Below are 22832 nucleotides of genomic sequence, written 5' to 3'. Positions count from 1 at the left end.
TACCACTGTTTGGCCTTCATCTTCGTCTAGGGGGTAGGAGCTGTCATGAGGCAAATTAATCCTGTCAGTGTCCAAATTATACTCAAGTGTGAAGGAGGTCATGGACCCTCAGCACCTGAGCAGTCTGCAAGTGTAAACACCTTTTGGTCAGGATTGTTCTGTCACAGACAAGTGACGAGCAATAAGCCATGCTGTTTGATCCCCACAGTGTGCCCTGTGCCTGGTCACAAGCCGATTTGAAGGATTACAAGTCCTACTTTGTATTCTCTTGTGACTCTGGATGGAAATATGCTTAGCGTTCAAAGGGTGACTTTGTTTTTCTTCTTAACATCTCAATTTAGGGCATCGAGGTTGGTAAAGTGCCACCCCCTATCCCTGGTGTCGGCAAGCAGCTGCCTCCAAGCTATGGGACATACCCAAGTCCTGCGCCTGTGGGCCCAGGGTCAACAAACTCCCTGGAGAGGAGAAAGGAGGGCAGCTTGCCCAGGCCCAGCGCAGGCCTGCCCAGTCGGCAGAAACCCGCCCCACTGCCTCCTGCAGGCGGCACCCACCAGCCAGGTTCCTCGCAGCAGATTCAGCAGAGGATTTCTGTGCCACCAAGTCCTACATACCCGACAGCGGGGCCGCCTGCATTTCCAGCTGGGGACAGCAAAACTGAACTCCCACTGACTGTGGCCATTAGGCCCTTTCTGGCTGACAAAGGGTCAAGACCACAGTCGCCCAGGAAAGGACCCCAGACAGTGAACTCAAGTTCCATATACTCCATGTATCTCCAACAAGCCACACCACCTAAGAATTACCAGCCAGCGGTGCACAGCGCCTTAAATAAGTCGGTTAAAGCAGGTACCGTGTGAGTTTGTATTCTCTTTCTCTTGCGCCTAGGAAATTATGCTTAAGAAAATGCCAGTTCATGTCCTTATATTTGGGTTAAACTTGATTCTTATGTCAAGTGTGGCCTTAGGTGTCCTGGGGCTGGGGATAGAAGATGAAATGCGTAGAGCAGTTTTGCAGGTGGGTCACAGCTCTCTGACTTCCTGTCTGAGCCCCCGCCTCCCTGCGTTACTCAGGAAATCCAGTGCCCGGAAGGGTGAGATTTCGGAATTTCCTTTTTCTCCTGCTTCATGACAGCTTGTGCAGGAGCTGTCCAAGGAGCAGGCGTAGGGGAGCTCTGTCTGGGCCTGATCTCCCTGGCCTCCTGGCAGTGGCTGAGCCAGACCCCTGGGAGGTGACTTGACGGGTGGGGGGGCGTCTCTGCTGCTTTGGGAACCTCCCTCAGATCCTACAGGGGAGAAAAGCCCTGGTTTGGGTGAAGGGAAGTCAGCCTTGGGGGCCAAGATATTCTAGAAAGGTGGGTGAGAGAACGGAGCCTCGTTCCACACATACCGAGGCCAAGGGTGATTCTGACCATACAGTAGGATCCTGCGCATCACGTCTGGCCTGGGGCCGCCTCAGACATTCTTGGGCTTGGGCCTAAGCATGTAGACTTGTGGTTCAGGGATTCCTGGGAGTGCCTGGCCACCCCATGCCCAGGACCTCCCAGGTGGAGACGCCAGTGCTTACTTGTGGACCGGGCTCTGGCCCATGCCAGAAAAGGTTTGCACTCTTCTCTGGAGCTCCCAGGCCCCCAGGTAAAACCTTGCTGTCTGAGGTGGGCTGTGTTTTATGTTGCTGGACTTAGTCCAAGGGTCAGATGTGTGTTTAGAGGTGACATCTTTCTCCTTGGCCAGAAAACAAGGAGGACTTATTTGGAGCAGGAGAGTCAGGTTTGCAACCTTTTTGGTTTTTAATTTGAGAAGCCCCCAATTCTGGAAACCCAGATGTAAAAACTGATAAATTAGAGAGATACTCCACCTTCCAAAAGGAGTCGGGAAGGTTCTTTGAACAGAGGGTTCCTTGGGGATTTAAATTAGCGTTTACCAGCAACCACAGCAGATTCAGAGTCTCTGTAGGAGCCTGTCTCTTGTGTAATGAAAGATGCTCGGGGGCTGGCCTGGTGGCGCAGCGGTTAAGTTTGCACGTTTTGCTTTGGCGGCCCGGGGTGCGCCGGTTCGGATCCCAGGTGCCAACATGGCACCACTTGGCAAGCCATGCTGTGGCGGGCGTCCCACATAGAAAGTAGAGGAAGATGGGCACAGATGTTAGCTCAGGGCCGGTATCCTCAGAAACAAAGAGGAGGATTGGCAGCAGTTAGCTCAGGGCCAATCTTCCTAAAAAAAAAAAAAAAAAAAGCTCAGTGACTAGACCCCAGACCCTGCAGGATGCCGAAGTTGCCCCTGTCCTCTGTGTCTCCTCCAGTGTACGGTAAACCTGTTTTACCATCCGGTTCAACGTCCCCCTCACCGTTACCGTTTCTTCACGGGTCACTGGCCACAAGCACTTCACAGCCCCAGCCACCTTCAGAAAGTGCTGAGAAAGAGCCAGAGCAGGACAGCCCTGCCCCGCCCGGAGATGCCACAGGCACCGTGGAGAGCCTGCCGCGGCCGCTCAGCCCCACCAAGCTCACGCCCATCGTGCACTCGCCACTGCGCTACCAGAGTGACGCTGATCTGGAGGCCCTGCGCAGGAAGCTGGCCAACGCGCCCCGGCCCCTGAAGAAGCGCAGCTCCATCACGGAGCCCGAGGGCCCTGGCGGGCCCAACATCCAGAAGCTTCTATACCAGCGCTTCAACACTCTGGCTGGGGGCATGGAGGGCACCCCTTTCTACCAGCCTAGCCCCTCACAGGACTTCATGGGCACCCTAGCCGATGTGGACAATGGAAATACCAACGTCAACGGGAACCTGGGAGAGTCCAGCCCTGCCCAGCCCACAGCCCCACTCCCCACTGAGCCTGCCCCATCCTCAGACGCCAATGACAATGAGCTCCCTTCTGAACCTGAGGGGCTCATCTGTCCCCCAACCACTCACCAAACAGCTGAGCCTGCCGAGGACGACAACAACAATGTGGCCACAGCCCTGTCCACAGAGCAGCTGCCCAGCCCTGGGGCCGAGGCCCCCTCTCCAGAGGAAGAGCAAGTCCCTCCGCCACTTGCCCCTGCCATGCCCCCACCAGCAGCCTCTACGGTGGGTGTCGTTCTAGACCCAGGGCCATGGCTTCCTAGTTAGCTGTAGTGTTGGGGCGGGGGTGGTTGCCAGACTTGTTCCTGCCCTCACCGAGTCAGGCCAAGGGGGAGGACAGTCATGTCAGCACAGGGACCAGGCTCAGAAGGAGAAGTGCACAAGGCTGCAGAGCTCTTACTGGAGGACCCAGTCAGTGAGGCCCAAGAAGGTTTCCTTGAGGGAGGGGCGCTGTAGCTGGAATCTGAAGGGCAGGTAGCAAAGGGGAGAAGAACCTTCCAGACAGAGCCCTCTGGCGGGAGGTCAATGTTGATAGAGCAGAGAGGGAGCTAGGAGTCCGTCGCAGTTGGTAGGAATGAGCTGCTCACTCATGGGGGTGGAAGGAGTTAAGAAGCTTGACTGTCCCTACCTCACTCCCCCCAAGGGCACCCGGAAGACCCAGGGCCCCACCTGAGGCAGTGCTCCCCTCAGAGCACGCTTTCTGTGAGCAGAGGGCCTGGCTGGGCCGGAGAGCGGGTGCTCGGGCTGATGGGTGAGAGCACTGCCTGAGGCTTCAGCCCTGCCCTCCTTCCCTGCAGGTTCGGTTCTTTGGTGGGTTGTCACCTTTTGTTTGAAAGCATGCTTCCTTCCCAACAGAGCAAACGGACCAACCTCAAGAAGCCTAACTCGGAGCGGACAGGGCACGGGCTGAGAGTCCGCTTCAACCCCCTGGCGCTGCTCCTAGATGCTTCTTTGGAAGGAGAGTTCGACCTGGTGCAAAGGATCATCTATGAGGTGAGCTGAGCACAGCTGCAGCCTGTGCTGCTCGGGGTGCCGCGGGGCTGGTGGCTTACACGCACCCATGTCCTAGGTGGAAGACCCCAGCAAGCCCAATGATGAAGGGATCACCCCGCTGCACAACGCTGTCTGTGCCGGCCACCACCACATTGTGAAGTTCCTGCTGGACTTTGGGGTCAACGTGAATGCTGCTGATAGTGACGGCTGGTGAGGGCCCTGGGGCGGGGGTCGAGAGATCCCCTCCATACAGCCCAAAAGGGGAAATACCACAGTCCAGACCGTGGGGAAGCCCGTCCCGCCTCACACCGCACAGTGTCCTCGCTTGTCTTCCTGGCCCTGCTTCTCTCGAGTAGCCTGCTAAAGGCATCTGGTTGGTGACACTGTAGGCAGGCATTCTGCCCATTCTGATTCCCTCTTGGTCTGTTTGAAGTGGCCTGATCATCTGTGCAAAAGAGCCCTCAGCCCCATTTGGGGTCGACGCTTAGGTGGTTTGCGAGGTTTGTGTTTGCCTTCAGGGCCTGCCACTGCTGTGCAGGCCCCCTGGGCCCCTGGTAGGTGTTACTGTGAACTTCAGGCCACTGTCTGTCCCGCTGTGTTTGAACATCTGTTTTTTTTAACTGTGGTAGAAAATACATTTACCACTGTAGCCATTTTAAGGGACATGTCAGCTGTGTGAAGTACATTCATGTCGTTGTGCAATGAACATCTGTTCTATAGGCCATTTCTCAGTCCATGCCCTGCCCCCTCTCTTCAGAAATTTATATGTGGTCCCAAACAATTTGTTAGTAGAAGTTGCACCATTAGAAACACAACTGCACAGAAACTTGCAGGGCCCCGGGGCACAGCACAGCCCTGAGAGGTCTCTAGAGGGCTGCATTGCAGGAGGTGGCCAGCGTGGCAGCGCCTCACAGCAGCTCACCTCCTGTCCATTCCAGGACGCCGCTGCACTGCGCTGCCTCTTGCAACAGTGTTCACCTCTGCAAACAGCTGGTGGAGAGTGGCGCTGCCATTTTCGCCTCGACCATCAGCGACATCGAAACCGCCGCAGACAAGTGTGAAGAGATGGAAGAGGGCTACATCCAGTGCTCGCAGTTTTTATATGGTGCGCAGCAGAGCTTGGAGTGCACCTCAGGTTCTCTCTGGCTGCAGTGGTGACACGCGCCAGTGCTGCCTGGCCGGGGGAGAAGCCCTGACTTCAATGTCGGGGGCAGTGCAGGAAGGCTCATTAGAATGGAGGTCACGCTGTCCCTTAGGTTAATTCCTGGGAACATGTTTGAAAATTCGTGTTGTTAGAAGGATTCTGTGCCAGATTGCTAAAAACCAAAAATCCCCTCTCTCTTTGCACAGGTGTTGCCCCTCTGGGCAGAGGGTTTGGGGGCGTGGGTGGCCAGGCAGTGCCTGTGTACTGCTGCTGCAAAGCACCAGGACTTGAGGCAGCCCAGAAAGAGGCCTGTGAGAGCTGTGCATGTCCCAGGGTCAGGCCAGGGTAGGGTCCCTGTCTCCGTCCTGTGGTGACCATTGATAAGTGAGCCTGTGATGAGTGAAGCTTTAGCCAGGGTCCGAATTCCCAAGAGATGGAAAATCTTCTCTGTTCTGAAGGCTGAACAGTCACAGGTCATCCATTCTACACAACTTGAGAGCCTGTGGGCCCAGTCCTGTGTGAGACCCTGGGGATAAAGTGATGAACTAAGTAAGACAGGCACCTCCTCCAGGCCCCAGCTCCCAGTGAAGAGAAGGCAGCGTGCCCTGAGGTCCGTGTGGTGGGGCTGGAGAGGCCGCAGTCACAGTGACACCTGTGTGGAGGAGGGAGGTACCCGGGCAGTTAGCACCTCTGGCCTTTCTTGGGTTCCCGCAGGCGACTTCTGGGCATGAGCTTGCTCATTGTGGTTCACCTGTGTGCAGCTCCTTCACTGCCATTTATAAGTGCTTTCTGCCTTCCAAGAGCAGTCACACAGCTGCTTTAGTTATTGACCTTTGAAAGTTTGTTCCAGATGTGAGTTGTAAGTCTCATCTTAAGAAATGCCTTTTGCAACAACACACCTTTGCCTCTGGACTCAAAACTTCAGTAGCAGTCATGGGACGTAGAAAGGACTGTTGACATTAAGCAAAGGGTCTTAATGGCCTGGGGAGGCTCAGGCAGTGTGGCCCTGGCTTCTGATCTCTCAACCATGGGCATCTGCTGGCCTGCCTGAGAACAGTGCCATGTCCATTCTGGTCCTGGAGTGGGGCTTTCTGCAGCCCGGCCTCTGCAGAGCCCTGACCCTTTGCTCTCTTGTCCAGGGGTACAGGAGAAGTTGGGCGTGATGAACAAAGGAGTGGTGTATGCCTTGTGGGCCTACGAGGCCCAGAACAGCGACGAGCTGTCCTTCCACGAGGGCGATGCCATCACTGTCCTAAGGCGCAAGGACGAAAGCGAGACTGAGTGGTGGTGGGCTCGCCTTGGGGACCGGGAGGGCTATGTGCCCAAAAACCTGCTGGGGGTAAGCACTCTGAGCTCGTTCTCCTGGGGTCTGACTCAACTGCTCCAACTTCACTCCCAAGGTTATGCACCAGGAAATCAGCTGTCCTTTTCTACCTGCCGTAAGTCACACAACACCGGGCATAGCATGGGGTCACATCCTGCTGGGTGACTCGTACAGGAGACTGCCTTTCTCCCAGCCCCAGTGCCCCCCCTCTGTAGACGGGCAGGTCCACAGAGTTGGCACAAGGCTCTGGCAGACCCCTGGAGAGCCCCAGGCTTACCTCATACCGTGGGAGCAGCGGGGGCATCTGCTCTTGAGGAGGCCCGGACAAGGGCTGCTCACAGTATGCTCTGCCCATGGGGAACTACAGTGAGCAGCCAGCCTCACGCCAACCAGAATTCTCTGCAGCTCAGAAATTTCTTTAACGGGGATGAGGTGAGGAGCCTGCAGGTGTTGCTACCCGTGTTGTATTAATAATTGAATCAGTCCTCTGGCACAGCGGCTGCCTCTGCTCCCCACCCCGTGTGCCTCTGTGGGGCTGGCAGATGCTGCTTGCATTCCACAAACATGCACTGAACACCACGCACCTGCAAGGCACTGAGGGGAACCCAGCAGTGAACCGGGAGCTTACGGTGACAAGTATTTCAGTTGGTACTAAGCACTGAGAGATACAGAGGGATAGGGTATCCTGGGGGGGGGGGGGGGAGGGGGGTGCAACTTTTCAAGGGAGTTAGGGAGGGTCTCAGTAGGAGGGTTACAGCCCAGCTTCTGCCTGGAGGAGGAGCTAGCCATGCAGCCATCTGGGATGAGCAGGAGGTGGGGAGCCACACACAGGCCCAGGGAAGCCTGGCACCTGGACGCTGATTCCTGCTCAGTGTGTTGTCTCCTGGTCCTAACTCATTTCCGTTGCTTCCCAGTTGTATCCCCGGATCAAACCCCGACAGCGAACGCTCGCCTGAACTGCCCACTGGAGCACCCACCGCACAGGCTCGCCAGCGACAAGGAGCCACTGGAGAGATCATTCTGCCCTTTCCCCAGGGAAGCTGAAGCTAGAAATGGTTTTAATGGTGCTCACTTTAGCAGACAGCGTCCACAATGTGAAATTGCTGCAGTTTCTGGTGAGGCCCTTTCTCCAGTTTGCCCTTAACTGGGAGAGGTACTTTCGCCTCCAAGAAGACTGAATTTTGCCAATTACTGTAAATCTAAATAAATACCCAGCTTTCTAAACAACTGCCCCTGTTGCCAGTAAGAAGCCCTGTGATACCCCTGGTTGGTTGCCAATGAAGACAAACGCTCTGACTGACTTGGCCCCAAGGCCGTCCCTTGTTCTTGATGTCACCCCCACCCCCAACAATGAAAACTTGCAGCTGCTGTGAGGTGCGCCCCCTGCTAGAGCCCTACCCTCCTGTTACTGGAAATCACAGAAACCCATCATCCTCTCACCCTCACCACACGCGTTTCTTTCCCTCATAACCAGAGGAGCCCCCGTCTGGAAACTCCTGCCCAGTGGTGGTCCCTGGCATGTGTCCTGCCGTGGGTGCTCCACTTCCTGTTCCAGGCATTGGTCTAGGTCACCCACAGGCTGATGGTGCTGGGCTGGACTTCTGTGCCCTGGACACGAGAGCCCTCGAGACCAAATGACAACACAGTCAGGAGCCTCAACACAGCACTGTCCCCTCCTTCGTTCACAGCACTACCTTTTATGCAGCCTCTTGCTGCCCAGGTGTGGTTCTTATCTCTCACAGTGTGGACATGCTCTGCTCTGAGTGCAGGCAGACCCTGCAGCCCATGGGCCAGGAGGCTGAGGGCAGTCATTCGGGGTGGGGTGGACATGGGGAGGCCTGTGTGTCAAGAGGGGCAGCTGTGGGGCAGAAGGGCCCAGGGCCCAGCCGCCCCAGTCCGGCCAGCAGTGATGCAATAACCTTTGCCCCAGATCCAGACTTAAAGTAAGTAAGGCACTTCCCTGAAGTCTGAACGAACTGTACACACAGGCTTTTATATACCAAAAGTATTTTTTGACTAGACCGTTCAAAACTACCAGAATGACATTGGAAATGTTTTCTCATTAAAATCCAGGCCCTTAGCCTTTATTTTCCATGTACGAGTCCTGTGTATAATTTATGTATAAATATGTGTATAGATCTGTTGCTGTAGTCGATCACCTTTAAGCATTGCTTGTACACAGTGTGGTGATGAAAAGTGAACGCCCTTGTGGGGCAGCCTCTGCTGCTGGAAGCAACTGCTGTGTCCCGACACCGCTGCTGCGTGTCACTGTGCACAATAAACGCTGTCTCCCACCGCGGCTGCGCGTCTTGTGTTCTGGAGCCGGAACCGAGCTAGAGCGGGAAAGCTCGGGGTATCTGGACACAGTGAGGTGAGGCCTGGTCTGTATTTTCAAAATAGGATTTAATCATAAGCTTTATATACAAATTATTGTACAATTATTTTAATAAAGTGGAACAGTAAGTGAAAAGTATAAAACACAAAGCTGGATCCTTCCCCTTAGTGACATCTCAAAGGTTTGTTCATAGCCCCAAATTAGTGACTCAGTAAACGGACAGTCTGTGAAATGGGCTCAGGCAGACTGTACACAGGTGTATGAGAAACCCGGCAGGCTCCAGGACAAATCAAGCCTGAGCCACCACTGCCCAAATCATTTTATGGAAGAATTAATGAGACACTAGGGGGCCAGAAACTTCTAGTAAACCTGGGCACTCATAAAAACGTGGCATAGATTATGCTAAAAATAGTTTAGCGGTAGTGTAGCTCAGTCTCTCCCATCCCCAATTATCAACAAGATATTTGTGTATTCACAGATTCTAAAGCATGAAGCTGTTTAGAGCATTAATAAACTGTGTACATATTGCACTAGGTAAGCGAACGCTTCTGTTTCTCCAAATACTTGAATTGCATTTCCCACCACGTGTGGAACTAGCGTCTGTGCGTGCACAGAGCGCAGGCTCCACTGTTCCAAGCTGTCTGTCCCACGTGGAGTTACTGGTCCCGAGATTCGTAGAGGAGCTTGACAGCCTACAAGGTGACCAGAAGTAAATGTGGAGAAACCTGATTGGTCCTGTGCTGGCTGGAGCTGGTGTGGGCACCCCCAGCTGGCAGGAGGCAGGTCTTCCTCTGGGAAAACAGGACCTGTGCTCTAAGCAGAAGGGCCCAGCCTCCCAAGCCCCCACCTCCGTACCTTGTGCATGGCTGCCAGCCACGCCGTTGACTGCCTTCTGCTGGCATTTGCATCCTCCCCAGCCGTCAGCTTCAGCTGGGTCACACCATCTGCCCCTGGTGTTGTGTACTGCAGGGACATGCCTGTGGCCCGCGCATTGCCTCCTGGAGGAGGGAAACAAGGTAAGAAGGCACAAAAGGGACCCTAAGCACCCAAGATGCCAGCCCTGATGTGGTGGTGGCCAGGATGCCTCCTTCTCCACCCTCAGGCTGCGCCAGGAGAGCTTGGTGGCAGAGGCCTGTGCTCAGGAAGCACCCAGTGAACACAAGCTCCTCAGGCCTTTTAGTAGATGACCCCAAGTTCACAGGATGGGAAAGGGACTGAGTCACCGAGCCTGGTGCCTTCTAGGACCCTGGACAAACAAATCGCACTAAGAGAGACACTGCTGCCTGCATCTCCCGGTCCTGTGTGGGACCCCTGCCATCAGGAAACCCCAACAAGGCTGGCTCCATCCAAGCTCCGTCACATTTATCTGTAGCCAGGGCTGGCAGAAGCAGGGCTGCACCAGTGCACAAGCCACCCAGAGGCCAGGTGGTCACAGCCACGCCCCCAATGAGAACCAGGGTCAAAGCTCAGAGACTGAGGATGCGAGCAAGGCCCAGCACCAGAGAAGTGCCACATCCTGGGTCACCAACCCAGGGAGCCAACGCAGCACCCTAGTACACGAGCTCCTGCAAAGATGCCGCATAGGGGAATCGGCCTGCTGGGACACGGCCCGTCTTTGGGCCATGACCAGCTGCTCCATTGATGACAACGAGATTCCAATGCCTGCTCTGAGAACCAAGTGCTTGAACGGAACGGCTCTTCACAGTCACGACTACAGTCAGAAAAGTCATGTGAAGACCAAGCCTCACAGTGAACTTTACCAACAGTTTTTCTACTTTGTGACTTCAGTTTTCAAGAAAACTCCGTTTGGCGCAGTAATCAATCAGAGACCTGAGTCCAAACTGAGGCCTGACTCTCCCACAAGCCAGAGTGAGAGCCACGACTCCAGACAGGGGGGGTGTGCTCTGGCTGGGAGAGGCCTGACCAGCTGTGAGAGGGTGACAGCTATTGAGTGCTGTACCACCTAAGGCCAGGAAGGCTACTCAAACTGACCTTCCACAAGCCACGTTGCTACCCTGCGTGTCAGTCTGGCTTGTCCCTGACTGGGCTCCTTGCAGGTTCCCACCAGTGCCTGGAGCAGGCTCACTGCAGCTCTGCCCAACACCTGCTTTTGTAAGTCGAGTCTCACTGGCACACAGCCCCGGCCGTTTGCACTCTACAAGAGTCCATGTGGCCGCAAAGCTCCACAGTCACTGCTGGGCCCTTGACAGAAAAAGCTGTGTGCCCTGCTGGAAGTCTGCAGCCAGCAGGCAGGCTCCTGGCTGCCTTCAGCTCAGGGAGCTGTTCCAACGCCCCAGACCCCATGGGAAGACAGGGGTCTGGGGTTTTAGAGGGTCTAGAAAACTTGGCAGAGCAGCACTCACTGTGCCCCCAACCCCACTCCACGGGACTGTAAGGTGCCAGAAGTCCGAGGGCCCCACCAAGGATGGCACACCTGCGACCAGAAGCTTCACTAGGCCAGCTGGGGTGGCAGCCTCCTCCTTGGCCTTGGGAGGGGCTGCGGCAAGGCGCGTTCCTGAGCCTCAGGCTCTCCAGGAGGGGCAGCACACCAGCACCCAGGCTGACCTCTAGCATCTCCTGCCACAGGCAAGCAGCTTGGTGTCACCATGCACACCTCTGTGTGCACGTGAATAGAGGTGGCAAAACACTGGCCTGGCCCTCTCACCTCATCCTTCAGGGGGCTCAGACAGTGCGGAGAGTCAGAGAGTGCCGGGAGGCACAGAGGCTCCCAGAACAGCACCATGAGCCAGGCTGTGAAGGGGCAGGAACATGTTGGGAGAAGGGCCACTGCCTACTTCACGCTCCCAATGCCCTCCAGACTCAGCCTGCTCAGGCCCAGCAGATACAAGAAGTTGTGAAATGTTGGGTAATGTTTCCCCCATTGGAATAGAAGAACTGAGCAAATTAAATACAATTCTGCTGCTGGCATATTTTCATTTATGCTTTATATACCCACATCTTGGACCCAACTCTCTTTCAAATCAACCAAAAGAAGTGCACGTGTGTTTCACAGAGAACTGTGGCGTGGATCACCCCCACAGACAGACGCAGGACATCAAGGGGAGGCACAGGGCCCACAGCATGCTGGGGAGAGCGGCGAGGAGCGTGTGGCTGACCTTCTGAGCCGGGCTGGCTCCCCAGGAGGCTGGCGTAAGTGTGAATGTCTTTTTCTACGTCAAGAAGGTAGGCAGGCAGGAGAGAACAACCAAGAGCCAGTCAGGAAAGAGAAAGCAAGATGGGTTAGGTCTCATGGGTTTGCTCACCACGTGGAAAGACGGCTACTGAAGCGCTAAAGTTTAGATGGAAAGATGCAGACTGGGCTACATGCTCCGGAAACTCACAAGGAAATGTAAAGGAATTTTGTTTCCACAGACCCTGACAGGAGCGGGAATGCCAGGATGCCTGGATACTGTTTCCCAACTGGCCACCACTCCAGACCCTTCTGGGAATCTGGGTGATGCCGACTGCGTCTGGAGCTTTACCCTGGGTCTGAGTCGAAGGGTGAGTAAGGTGGCACAGGAGGGCATGTCGACAACACATGCAGGCACACTTCCCTTCATTGTTTTACTTGTCAAGCCCCCACTCACCTGGCGAGTTCCTAAAGCCACTTACTCAGAACAAGCCCACAGAGGACAGGCAGGCATCTCGGAGACCCTGCCAAGAGGCTGAGCAGGATGACCTGACAGACCCGTCCTTGCTGCTGCTGTTTATCCCAAAAGTCACCCAAGCTGGCACCAAATCTCCCGTGTAGTAAAGGGCACGCCGTGGTTACCTCCAGGAGGGAAGCCTTCTGTGAGAACCTGCACGGTTGAAATGTGTGCGATCTCAATCTCGTAGTGGCTGTCTCCATCCAGAAGCAAGTATCTGTCCCAAAAAAAGGGTGTCCAGACCACGTTCCTCCAGGGCTGATGTGACAAAGCTGTCAGTGCCAAGCAGCGTCTGCCCCTTACCTCTGGTTGTTGGAAAGACGACAAACCATTGTTTCTGATTTCTCCGAGTTTCCAAAAGTTACGAGGAAGGTAGCTCCTTGGGATACAAAAACAAACGTGAGAACACAGCTTCTCTCACCCTGCGCCCTTCCCCAGCCAGGCCAGCTGCCCGGGGACATGCACACGCTCAGAGCACAGAATGGAAACAAGCAAGAGCTCTGCTGCACGGGCCCTCAGGTGAGGCAGCAAGGCCGCGACGGAGTGCGGGTGTAACAGGCACGATGGAAGGCGCTGTCAGAGAGGTTCTGCTTGCCCACAAAGGTGCAGGGGACTCCATCCCAAAGGCCCAGCTCAAAGAGCACTCTCTCCCCTACCCACACACTTGAGAAGGGACCAGAACAGGCCCAGGATGGTGGAGAGAAGACACCTAACACCCACCCAGCCCAAGAGGCACAAGGCTTGCCCTCCTGCCAGGAAGCGATGCCCTGCTTTACAGAGGAGGGACGGCAGGGGCAGGCCTGCGGGAAGAGCGGCCAGAGCGAGGACCACGGCGGGCCGTGGGGAGGATGGGGGTTCAGTTCTCAGGAGCTCCTGAGGGGGCGGACCCTTATTCCCTGGAAAGCTCCTCCTCTTATGCCACGCAAGCCCCGAGATGGCCGGGTGGAAGGTTCTGCCTGCTGCTGGCCCCGTCCTCTGGGGCCATATCACAGCGACCCGTGTAAGTACCGCGTCCCGCCCGGGCCCAGGGCCTCCCACCCAACAGATGTCCCAACTGCTGGTCCCAAGCCCCGCGAAGTCAGACTGAAATTTTGGGTGACGTTTTCATCTTGGCAGAGAGGAGCTGGCTCTGTACCTGCTCCTAAAGGAGTGCAAGAGGGAGGGAGGGTGAGACAGAACGTCACAGAAAAGCAGCCACAGCTCGAGCCCACCGCAGCGACACAGGCACCAAGGACCAGGTGTCACGGGCAGGACACTGGACTGCTTACCACTCAGGAGCACTTTGAGCTGCTTGTCGTAGAACTCTGCCTCCTTGTGGGACACCAGGGCGCACTCGGCACACTGTCGCACGGGGTCCACGAAGCACATGCGCCTCAGCGGCACCTTCTGGCTGCAGCACTTGTCACAGAAGCACCTGCCGCACCGGCGACAGTGGTGCTGGAGACGGCAGGGGGCAGGCAGTGAGCAGGGGCCCGAGGACAAGTGCCCCCCGCAGGGACCACCTCCTAAACACGCCTGAGGTGGGACACGCTGGGTGAGGGCCACAAGTGCATTCCCAGACGTGGCCCCAGATGTCCAACCTGGCCACTCAAAGGACGAGCGTGCCCTGAGGGTGCCCGCATGCAGCAGGCCACACTGCTGCTGCTCCACTCTCTCTCTCTCTGAACCCTGCGTCCCGCTGGCCATGTGGTCGACCAGGACACCCACCTCTGTGCCGCTGCGAGCCAAGAACTGTTCAGAGTAGGACACCCCGAGGACGAGACCCAGCTGGAGGGGCAGCAGGAGTCCCTGTCTTACTGATTCTTACACAGGTGGCCCCCGGGAAGAGACAAGGCTGCACTCTCCAGTCCCTCCCAGAGAGCTGGCCCCCCCAGGAAGAGGCTGGATGCTCCGTGGGCGCCCCCCCCAGTCAGTCCTTCACCCGCCCCTGCAACCCCATGGCCTCAGCTCACCTTTCTGGTAAGGAAGTCAAACTTGGTGTCACACTGCATACATCTTGGGCACTAGGAGGGAAGGAGACAGTCTCAGAACCCAGCTCTGTCACTGGCTGAACTGCAGAGGCAGAGCTCACAGGGGATGGGGAAGCCCACCTCCCCTCTGGACCAGATCGCTCCCATGGCCTCCCCACATGCCAGGCAGCCTGTGGTGGGCAGGAGGCAGCACGCTGAGCTGGGCGCCAGCCCAGGAGCCAAGCGGGCTCAGCAGGTCCCCAGCCCCAGGCCATGGTGTGCGGTGGGTGCTGCTCAGAGACCTGCAGGAGACACGCCAAGGGCAGAGATGGGGGCCGAGACTGAGTGCCCAGCGGCCAAGGTCCTGCCAGGGTAGGGAGTGGGCCTAGATGTCAGGGTGTGCTCGGGCCAGAGGGCAGTGGTTCGAGCCTGCCTCACCAGGCTTGAGTGAGCTCACTTCAGGAGCTCCCTAGTCCTGTTACCAGAACAAAGGACCAGTGCCGTGAAATGACCATGAGATTCCACAGCAGGAATTAACCTAAACCAGGAAAGCACACGCGCTCCCCCACTTTATAGTGAAGAAGGCGCGCTGAGTCTGCCAAGTTGCAGGGGGAAGTCCCAACTGGCAAAGCCCGTCCACGTGAGACACAGTGTACTCTGCTTGTTTACTGAGTCCTCGAGCGTGCCCTCACCAAGGCCCGGGAGGGAGGGTTTGGAAGAAGTTGAAGCAGGACATGGGGATGACGGGTTTAATGTGGTCAGCCGCCAGACCCAGAAATGCTCCTCAGAGGAAGGAACTAGAGGGAGGAGGCTGAGACCCACGACCCGGGGCTCAGGTGGCTGGACTTGCTCAGCAATAGGAGTCCCACAACTACAGACCCTCGCAGTGCAGAGACCAAGGAAGGTCAGGAAGTCTGGCTCCCACTAGATGCAGGGATTGAGCGCATGGCAGCAGGGTCTCCCCTCCCCCAGAGCTCAAGGAACAGGCCAAGCCCTGCTCCAGACACCGAGGACAAGGGACTTGAAACAGCCACATTTTCATCAACCACACCAACCAGATCAAAGAGCTCAGACCTCTAACACAAGAGCAAGTCGTTTTAGAGCTCACCAACAAGGACAGACGGGCCGTCCCAGCACTGACAAGGCTCGGTGTCCCCTAGTGGGAAAGCTGCTCCTTGACACAAATGTCACTTCAGCCCAGGAACAGTGTGACAGTAAAACCGCCCACCTGCCCAGGCAGGGAAGAGGGTTTATAATCAGGACCTGCTTCACAGGACAGGCCAACCCGACCACATGACCCTGAGGGAAGCAGGGCAGGCCCATCAGTCGGTCCCGGCCATCAAGGGCTGCGCCCCACGCCCTTCCCTTTGGCCTCACTGACCGTCTTCACTCTGGTCAGCCAGCAACGCACTCATCCTGCAGGCCAGCAGGGGTACTCGCTGCAGCCCCGCCCCCGGTTCTTGTTCCCCATTCCACCAAGGCACAGGGGCCTGAATTCTCGGCACCCTCTCCTCTGGGCCTCAGCCTCCTCAAAGGCAGCAGACTGTGGACACCGTGGGCCCAGCACCAGGCTGGCTGGCGCACACGGGCTCAAGATCCAGGCAAGCAAGTAGCTCTGAGGAAATCCACATGAGATGCCAAGTACGCACTATTCATAGTTGGTCCCAGAGGCCAGTGGTGCCGGGACCCTGCAGATGCTTCGGGAGAAGAGCCGGGGCTCCCTTCACCGTGGAAGGAGAGGTGCTGGTGCTGAGGCTGGGCCTTTTCAGACGCCACCCTGCAGCAGGAAGGGCATCCTCAGCCCTAGCAAGCTCCACGCAGCTGCGGCCCCTGCACTGGGCACGGTGTCTAAGCTTCTCCAGATCCCATAACTAACATTTTCCAGTTTCCTTCTTGCTCTTAAGCTGCTTCCTGGACTTGGACACAGGGCCTGCCCCATCCAGGGCCTTCCAGAACCATCTACAGAGTCTCCACCGGCTTTAGGCATGGGCTGGCTGCTCACTGCGCTGCTGCTGCTTCTGGAAGCCCAGCTCCTGCCACTGCCTCTCACTTCTGTCAGTTCTGGAACATTGTGTGGCACTCAGGACCCTGCCGGCACCCATGTGCCATGCTGTTCCATGACCCCAGACATCCACCAGCCACAGAATCCACTCGAGAAAGCCTCCACAGCAGGGGCAACTAGTGAGGCTGAGCAGCCGGGAAAGCCCACGTTACACCCGGTTCTAGAGAGAGTGACTGCTTGCCGAGCCTCCCGAGGGCAGGGCCCACCCTGTGCTCCCTCAGCAGCACTGCTCCGTCTCCCCAGCAACACAAAGGGCCGCATGCGGACTGGGAGGCGTGTGCTGGGCAAGTTGAAGGACCAATTTCTAAACATAAGACCACATCTAGAATTTAAAATTTGCTCCCTTAAAAATATAAGTGATCTACAGGGCCGGCCCTGAGAGCAGCGGTAAGTGCGCACGTTCTGCTTCGGCGGCCAGGGGCTCGCCGGTTCAGATCCCGGGTGCGGACATGGCACCACTTGGCACGCCATGATGTGGCAGGCGTCCCACATAGAAAGTAGAGGAAGATGGACACGGATATTATCTCAGGGCTAATCTTCCTCCGAAAAAAAAAAAAGTGTGTGTGTGTGTGTGTATAAGTGATCTAGAAGGTTTTTATCATTCTAAATAACCAATGAGGTTATTCAGAAAATTGACAGATTTTTAAACAAGGTAATTTCCTGTTGATTATATAAGAGAAAATACCTGTTAAAATTATCAACAGAACAATTTAATGTGAAGAGAGAATTAAATAAGGAAATAAAGCACCGCGTGAACATCTCAGAGTAAAGCTGCCGCTGAAGAACTGACATGGGTCTGACAAACCAGCTCCCCCAAAAGGAAACAAGCACAGGCGCGAGGACTAGCCCACGCGGCTTTCTGAGGCTCCAGGAAACTGCTACTTGGGGAGAGAGGGAAAAGTACAACGTCCAGAAACCAGCTGTGATCAAGCTTCCCCTGTATGTAGCAAAAAGTGTCTGAGTGCCCAGGCCTCTGTGTGTCACCGCGTCACCGCTGAGGTGGGCTGGGGCTGATGTTCAAACAGGCACAATCATGGGGAAGAATCTGCAAGAGCAGACCTACCCAAAGGGGCTGGGAGGAGCTGAGCAAGGGCCCCAGGTGACAGATATGCACACACAGAACCATCTACTGCCTGATCCCCTGGCCGGGCTGCTCCACAGACCTGCAGATGCTGCCCCCCGGGGATGGGCAGCAGGACCAGTGTCAACGTCCACATGAAGCCGCATAAACAGAAGAGCCTCCAGCCCAGCCCCTGGGGCCCCCTGCACCCACTTCCACCGTCCTCGGCCCTGGCCCGGCAGACAGGAGGGAGGAAGCTGGTAGCAAGGAGCGGCCACGAGAGGACAGGGAGCTGGGGCAGGCGGCATGGGATGGCTCCTAGTAAAATCCCCAACTGCGAGCACACTCCCCTGGCTGCAGGCCCTCGAGTCAGAGCCCGGGCAGCTGTCCACTCCTTGCTGGTCCAGTAAACCAATCGCTGAGTGTAGATGAGGTTGAGGCAGATGCTGTAAACTCAGCTTCCAGGTAGATAAGTAAGGAGGCTACCAGAGGTCAAAGAAGAAACCAGAAAGGCCCTTGGGCAAACCTGGCCTGGAGCAAAGACTTCCCACAGAGGGGCCCTGGGGAATTGTGGGATCCACCCCAGCCCCACAGCTGAGGGCAGAGGCCCCGGGCACAGAGCTGTTTGGAGAGCTAAGGTCTCTGCCAACCCACTGCCCTGACTCAAGCACAAGGAGCCCCCACAGGTGCCCAGGGCAACTCTTCAGAATCAGCCCCGGTCCCCAAAAGATAACGGACAGAGCATCTCCCCCTCAAGAGTCAGGAAATACAGTTTGGAAAGTTTCAGGAATGTTAAAAAAAAAGAAAAAGTTAACTATAGAAAACACAAAGTTGGAGGACACATGCCTATCCTCCCTTTGAGGCTGGAATGACAGGAGAGTCACAGCCTCCCACACTGTCCCCTGGCGCTGGTGAGAGACGCTCCCTGGCTGGCTGGCGCCAGCCTCCCACACCAAACTATTTCTTAGGTTCCTCAAAAATCAATCATAAAAATAAACTTTAAAAATGCAAGTACTGAAGTATCTTTGTTGAAAGATAATCCTTTTTAAAGGGTAGAAGCATAACTCCTAGAAATGTAAAATGAACCGTGTCAAAGATTTAACACGCTAATTAATGAGGGAGCCAGTAAGACGTTAACAACCCAGCTGGAAGGAGAGCCCAAAGAGCAGGCCCAGGGCCGCGAGGAGCAGGGGCGACTGGGAACGGATGCACGCGGCCACTGGCACGCGGGTGGTGTGTGACAGAGAGTGAGCGGGAAGGGGGAGGGAGGGAGGCCTCCGGGACCTCCAGAGGACAAGACCCACTGGCAGCACGATCAGTTTTCTGCGGCGTAAAGAGCTGTCGGAGAGTCGGGAACGGAAGGTGCAGACGCCACAGCTGTCATCACATCTAGGAAGGAAATGCCAGGCCCCGCCCGGGGGTCCGCGACGCCCAAGAAGCCTTCACTGTGGTTCACGGTCCCGGTCCCTCCCCGCAGCAGACAGCCTGGCCAGCCAGAGGGGCCGGGTGGCCCTCCTGGTCAGGCAGAGGCTCCTGCAGCCACCTCACAACAGGGGACTCCCCGTGACCCGGCAACTACGAACCCCTGCCCTTTGGTGTTCCAGGAACGTGTGCTGCAAAGGCCCCCCCGCCATGGCAGAGATAAGACTCACAGATGCCCCCCGTTCACCGGTGACAAGGCCGGATTTGGACCCCAAATCCCCACAGTTCACCCTATTTGACTGGCTGACCTGTTTGTCCCCTCATCAACCAGAACAAAATGCCCACTAACCTGACTTGATCAAACTTTAGTTCAGCTTCTCTCCTTCCTTCAGGACCCTGAGCTATGACCCACCCTCAGCCTGACATGGCCGACCTCTGGGGATGCATCCCCTGATGTGTGGTCAGGCCACACCACCTGCAGCTGCACCCCTCCACCTGCTCATCCCCCACCCCATTCTCTTCTAGCCTGGGTCACTCCCCCCATTAAGAAAGTCCTATTCTGCCTGACCCTGGAGACCCGTGCGCTGGCAGCAGTCCCTTTCCCCTGCTTGCATGGACCCTGTGAAGAAAATCCCTCCTCACCCGAGTCCGGATTTGTTTTCCATTTGACACACTTGTGCTCTCTCCTCCCTGGTTCTGCATCTGCAGAGTTATCTGAACCTCAAAATGACAGCACGGAGCTGTCATCATCATTGGTCATACCCAACGAGGATGGGAAGACAGGGGGAAGGAGTGCAAAACTGCATGGGTTTTAAGGATCAAACTCAATATTTGGGGCTGCTTGTGACAATCCTTACAGCTGCATGCCCAGACAGCCCACCCCTAAGCCCACTCTTCCTTGCTAAGGGACCCTTTGATGGCAGAGTCACTCAAGCCCGAGAGCATTCCCAAGCTTCCTCTGTGCTCCCACAGCTCCCGCCTCCACCTCCCCAGCCCCACGAACTCCAGGGAAGGCGCGGACTGTGTCGTCCTCCCGGTGTGTACACTCGGGAAGCGATTCTCAGTTATTTCTGGGGCAGGAACCCCTCTGAGAAGCTGAGAGCTACAGACACGTGCACACATACCGCCAAATTTTCCAACCTGTTTAAGGGACGTCCCCGCGGGCTCAAGCTAATAACCTGGCACAGACAGGGTCAGGCACCTGATAAATACTCAACAGATGTGGAACGGGCTGGCCTCAGACTGAAGACAGAGCCATAATGAGAAATGGGGTAGCGTCTACAGATGTGACAATGACACCAATCCAAGCACAGCCAAGAAGTGGGGATAATGGGTGGAAGCTGAGGATGACATGTCACCCCCCTGCTCATTCCAAACCACCACACATAAACCTACTTCTCACAGCTGGTTATCTCCACACATACGTCGCCTCCACACACCCAGTGGTCACACCTCCCAGGAGCACCGTGCAGGCAGAGTGCGGCTAAGTGCGTCCAGCTTGGCACCACTGAGCACCACGCCACTGTAAGTGCCGCCACACCCTGCCCCTCGAGCCATTGCAACCACGGCTGCCTGTTTGGAGTCTCCCAGCCCAAACAGCCCACTGCAAGTCTCCCCTCCTCCAGAACACTCTCTCTGGTGGTTTTTGCAGCCCCAATACATCAAAATATACGTCCTCAAATTCCGAGAAGTCCACCCTCACTTGGCTGTCCCCTCCCCTCCTCCCAGCTCACTCGCCTTCTAGGGCCTTCCTTGGCTGCTCAGATCATGGCTAATCATAGTTCTAACACATGGGGGGTTGTATTTCTGGAGGGACACCCCGACAGCCTTCCAGCATTGGAACGAAACTTATGTCAAAGGAACGGGTGCCACACTGACTCAAGCATTTCAACACAACTTAATCAGAAGTTCGCAAGAGTTCTCAGGACCGCGGAGGCCGAGCTCCAGACACAGCTCACCCACCAGGCCCGCAAAGCAAGGCAACGCAGGAAACGCACGAAACAATTATTTCAGGAAATACCACAGGGGTGAGAGAGGGAGGGCGGAGGGGATACAGCGGCCAGCTACAAAGCAGCCAGAACTGGGAAAACACTGCTGCATGCAGCCGGGGAAACCCGTGCATCGGCCAGACCACGCGTTCCCGCGCATCCACTCGGTCCCTAACAGACACGTAGCACTTCCGTGCTGCTAAAATTTCATGGGGGGATCAACCAGGAAAAAAAGATCTACAGAGGCTGCAGGGAGGCAATAGTGGAAAACGCTGAGACACTGCCTCAGGCTCTAGGACACCCCTCAGGTGATGCTGGGTGAACCGAGGGAGACAGCTATGGACACGGTCTGTCCATCCGCTCAGGACCGTGGGCTCCCCTCCCCCACTGTGGAAGAGGGCAGTTCGCCTCTATCTGCACTTCATTCACTTGCCATCCTCCACGCCAGTGTGTGCTGCTTCTCCTTGACCATGATGACATCTGCAGGGCTCCCTCCCTGAGTCAGTGAAATGAACTCTGCGACACTCTTCAGTTACGAAAATCAGAGTTTTATCTTTTAACAGCACTAACCAAGGGAGTGACGTGAGAAAAGGCACATTGTTATCACAAAGAAGACAAACACCAAGAGTAAAAATGCAGGAAAGAAAGAGCACAAACAAGGCGTCCTGGGAGAGGGAGAAGACGTGGGCGGCTCAGTGACGATCTCCCCCAGTGGCTGGGCAACTCCCACGCCTCTGCGCGCCCACCTGCCCTGTCTCTTTCACCCTCAACTCAGTGACTGCGGTCAGAGCGCCAGGGCGGGGCGGCTGAAGGACAGGACCAGGCGGGGCCGGGTCTGTGCCCTCCTCCCAGCCGCCCTGCCCCCAGGCCCCGGCCCCCGCCCAGCTGCCTGCTCTTCACCGCCCACTGCAGTAAAAACACCTGATTTCATTCCTCTGCTCAAAACCCGCTGCTCAAAACCTACTTTTCCTCTCAGGGGAGGGAGGCAAAGTAGTTTATCAGAGTGCGGGAGCGGGGTTGTAATTCAGAGCATTTTCAGAATTCAGAGTTCTTGGATGTCTCCGACAGGCCGATCTGCAGGAAGGCACGAAGTTGCGCCGGCTCTGCGCAGCTGAGGAGCACTGGCTACGGGATCGAGTCCAGACTCCCTGGCGCGGCACAAAAGGGCCTTGAGAAGGGGCCAAGGTGCTGCACCCGCCCCGCCAACGGGGCGCTCATCACCTCCCAGCCCTCACCTGCCAGCCGCAGCTGCTCCTGCCTCTCTGCCTCTCGGGAGCAGGTGCAGCCCCCCCAGCCAGGGCGCCTCCTTGTGCTCCATCTGGGGACTCCCACCGAAACACCGCCGCCGCCGCCCGCACCCCCGAGGGTCCCTCCGGAGAACGCCGGATTATAAATAAACGCGCGGCTCCTCACTCCCCCGGCGGGCAGGGCCCGGCTCTATCGCAGCGGGTCCAACCCAGCAGCTCAACCGGTGGATGCGGCGGATTCGCAGACGGCGTCGCGCGGGGCACGGCACTGGCCACGTCCGGGGGGAGGCCCGCGCGCGGGGCGTGTTTCTGAGCTCTGGGAGACACGGGGGGTCTGGGCGCCCCGAGAAAGGGAACCAGGCAGAGGGCCCCGGCCCAGGAGCGGGCGCGCGGGAGGCAGGAGCCGGGGGCTGCTGAGGGGCGCGGGGCGGGGTGCCCGGGAGGACAGCGGGGCCACGGGAGGCGCTCCGGGGTCCCGGGCGCAGGCAGCGGGGGGGGGAGGGCCCGGGGCGCGGACGGGGGCGGGGAGCTGGCGGGCGGCCGCGACCTACCTCCTTGTCCGGCACCCACTGCGGCTCCTCCAGGCCGAAGGGGCTGCCGAAGGCGCGGTGCTCGGGCACCATGCGCAGGCCGCTGGAGGAGCGCACCAGCTTCTTGGCGTCGCGGCGCGCGGCCACCTCGGAGGACATGACGCCGCCGCAGCGATCGCCCGCACCCGCGCCCTCGCCCCGCCCGGAGCCCCGCCCTACCCGCGCGGCTGACAGCGCCTGCGCCCAATCGCCACGCCGGGCTCGGAGCGCGTGCCAATCAGCGCTCTGGATCCG

The 22832-nt window shown here is 57.0% G+C and overlaps 2 protein-coding genes across 10 annotated transcripts in view; one reads left to right on the top strand and one right to left on the bottom strand.

Annotated features, from left to right (window-relative positions):
- The window catches only part of PPP1R13B (protein phosphatase 1 regulatory subunit 13B), an 89884-nt gene extending 81010 nt beyond the window's left edge, over window positions 1-8874 (top strand). For all 6 annotated transcript variants that reach the window (XM_044774384.2, XM_044774385.2, XM_070514403.1 and 3 more), the window contains 7 exons: window positions 342-843; window positions 2296-3062; window positions 3693-3830; window positions 3907-4040; window positions 4769-4935; window positions 6114-6313; window positions 7213-8874. In XM_044774384.2, the coding sequence (XP_044630319.1) occupies window positions 342-843; window positions 2296-3062; window positions 3693-3830; window positions 3907-4040; window positions 4769-4935; window positions 6114-6313; window positions 7213-7254 (1950 nt within the window). In that variant the 3' untranslated portion in view covers window positions 7255-8874. The remainder of the gene's footprint in view (window positions 1-341; window positions 844-2295; window positions 3063-3692; window positions 3831-3906; window positions 4041-4768; window positions 4936-6113; window positions 6314-7212) is intronic.
- ZFYVE21 (zinc finger FYVE-type containing 21) lies at window positions 8683-22765 on the bottom strand. Of its 4 annotated transcripts, none has more exons than XM_044774399.1 (8): window positions 22560-22759; window positions 14233-14283; window positions 13549-13717; window positions 12584-12659; window positions 12246-12433; window positions 11750-11803; window positions 9489-9631; window positions 8683-9325 (listed from the first exon to the last, which is right to left on the bottom strand). In XM_044774399.1, exons 1-8 carry the CDS (start codon window positions 22695-22697, stop codon window positions 9290-9292), a joined length of 855 nt encoding a protein of 284 aa, XP_044630334.1. In that variant the 5' UTR covers window positions 22698-22759; the 3' UTR covers window positions 8683-9289. The 4 variants fall into 4 exon arrangements, with proteins under 4 accessions (XP_044630334.1, XP_014709965.2, XP_014709966.2 ...); XM_014854479.2 differs by having other exon boundaries at window positions 12406-12497; window positions 22560-22756; XM_014854480.3 differs by lacking the exon at window positions 11750-11803 and having other exon boundaries at window positions 12406-12497; window positions 22560-22765.
- Between the last annotated feature and the right edge of the window lie 67 nt (window positions 22766-22832).

The sequence above is a fragment of the Equus asinus genome, chromosome 7, assembly GCF_041296235.1.
Source record: "Equus asinus isolate D_3611 breed Donkey chromosome 7, EquAss-T2T_v2, whole genome shotgun sequence".
Lineage (NCBI taxonomy): Eukaryota > Metazoa > Chordata > Mammalia > Perissodactyla > Equidae > Equus > Equus asinus.
This window is presented reverse-complemented; position numbering and strand designations above follow the sequence as displayed.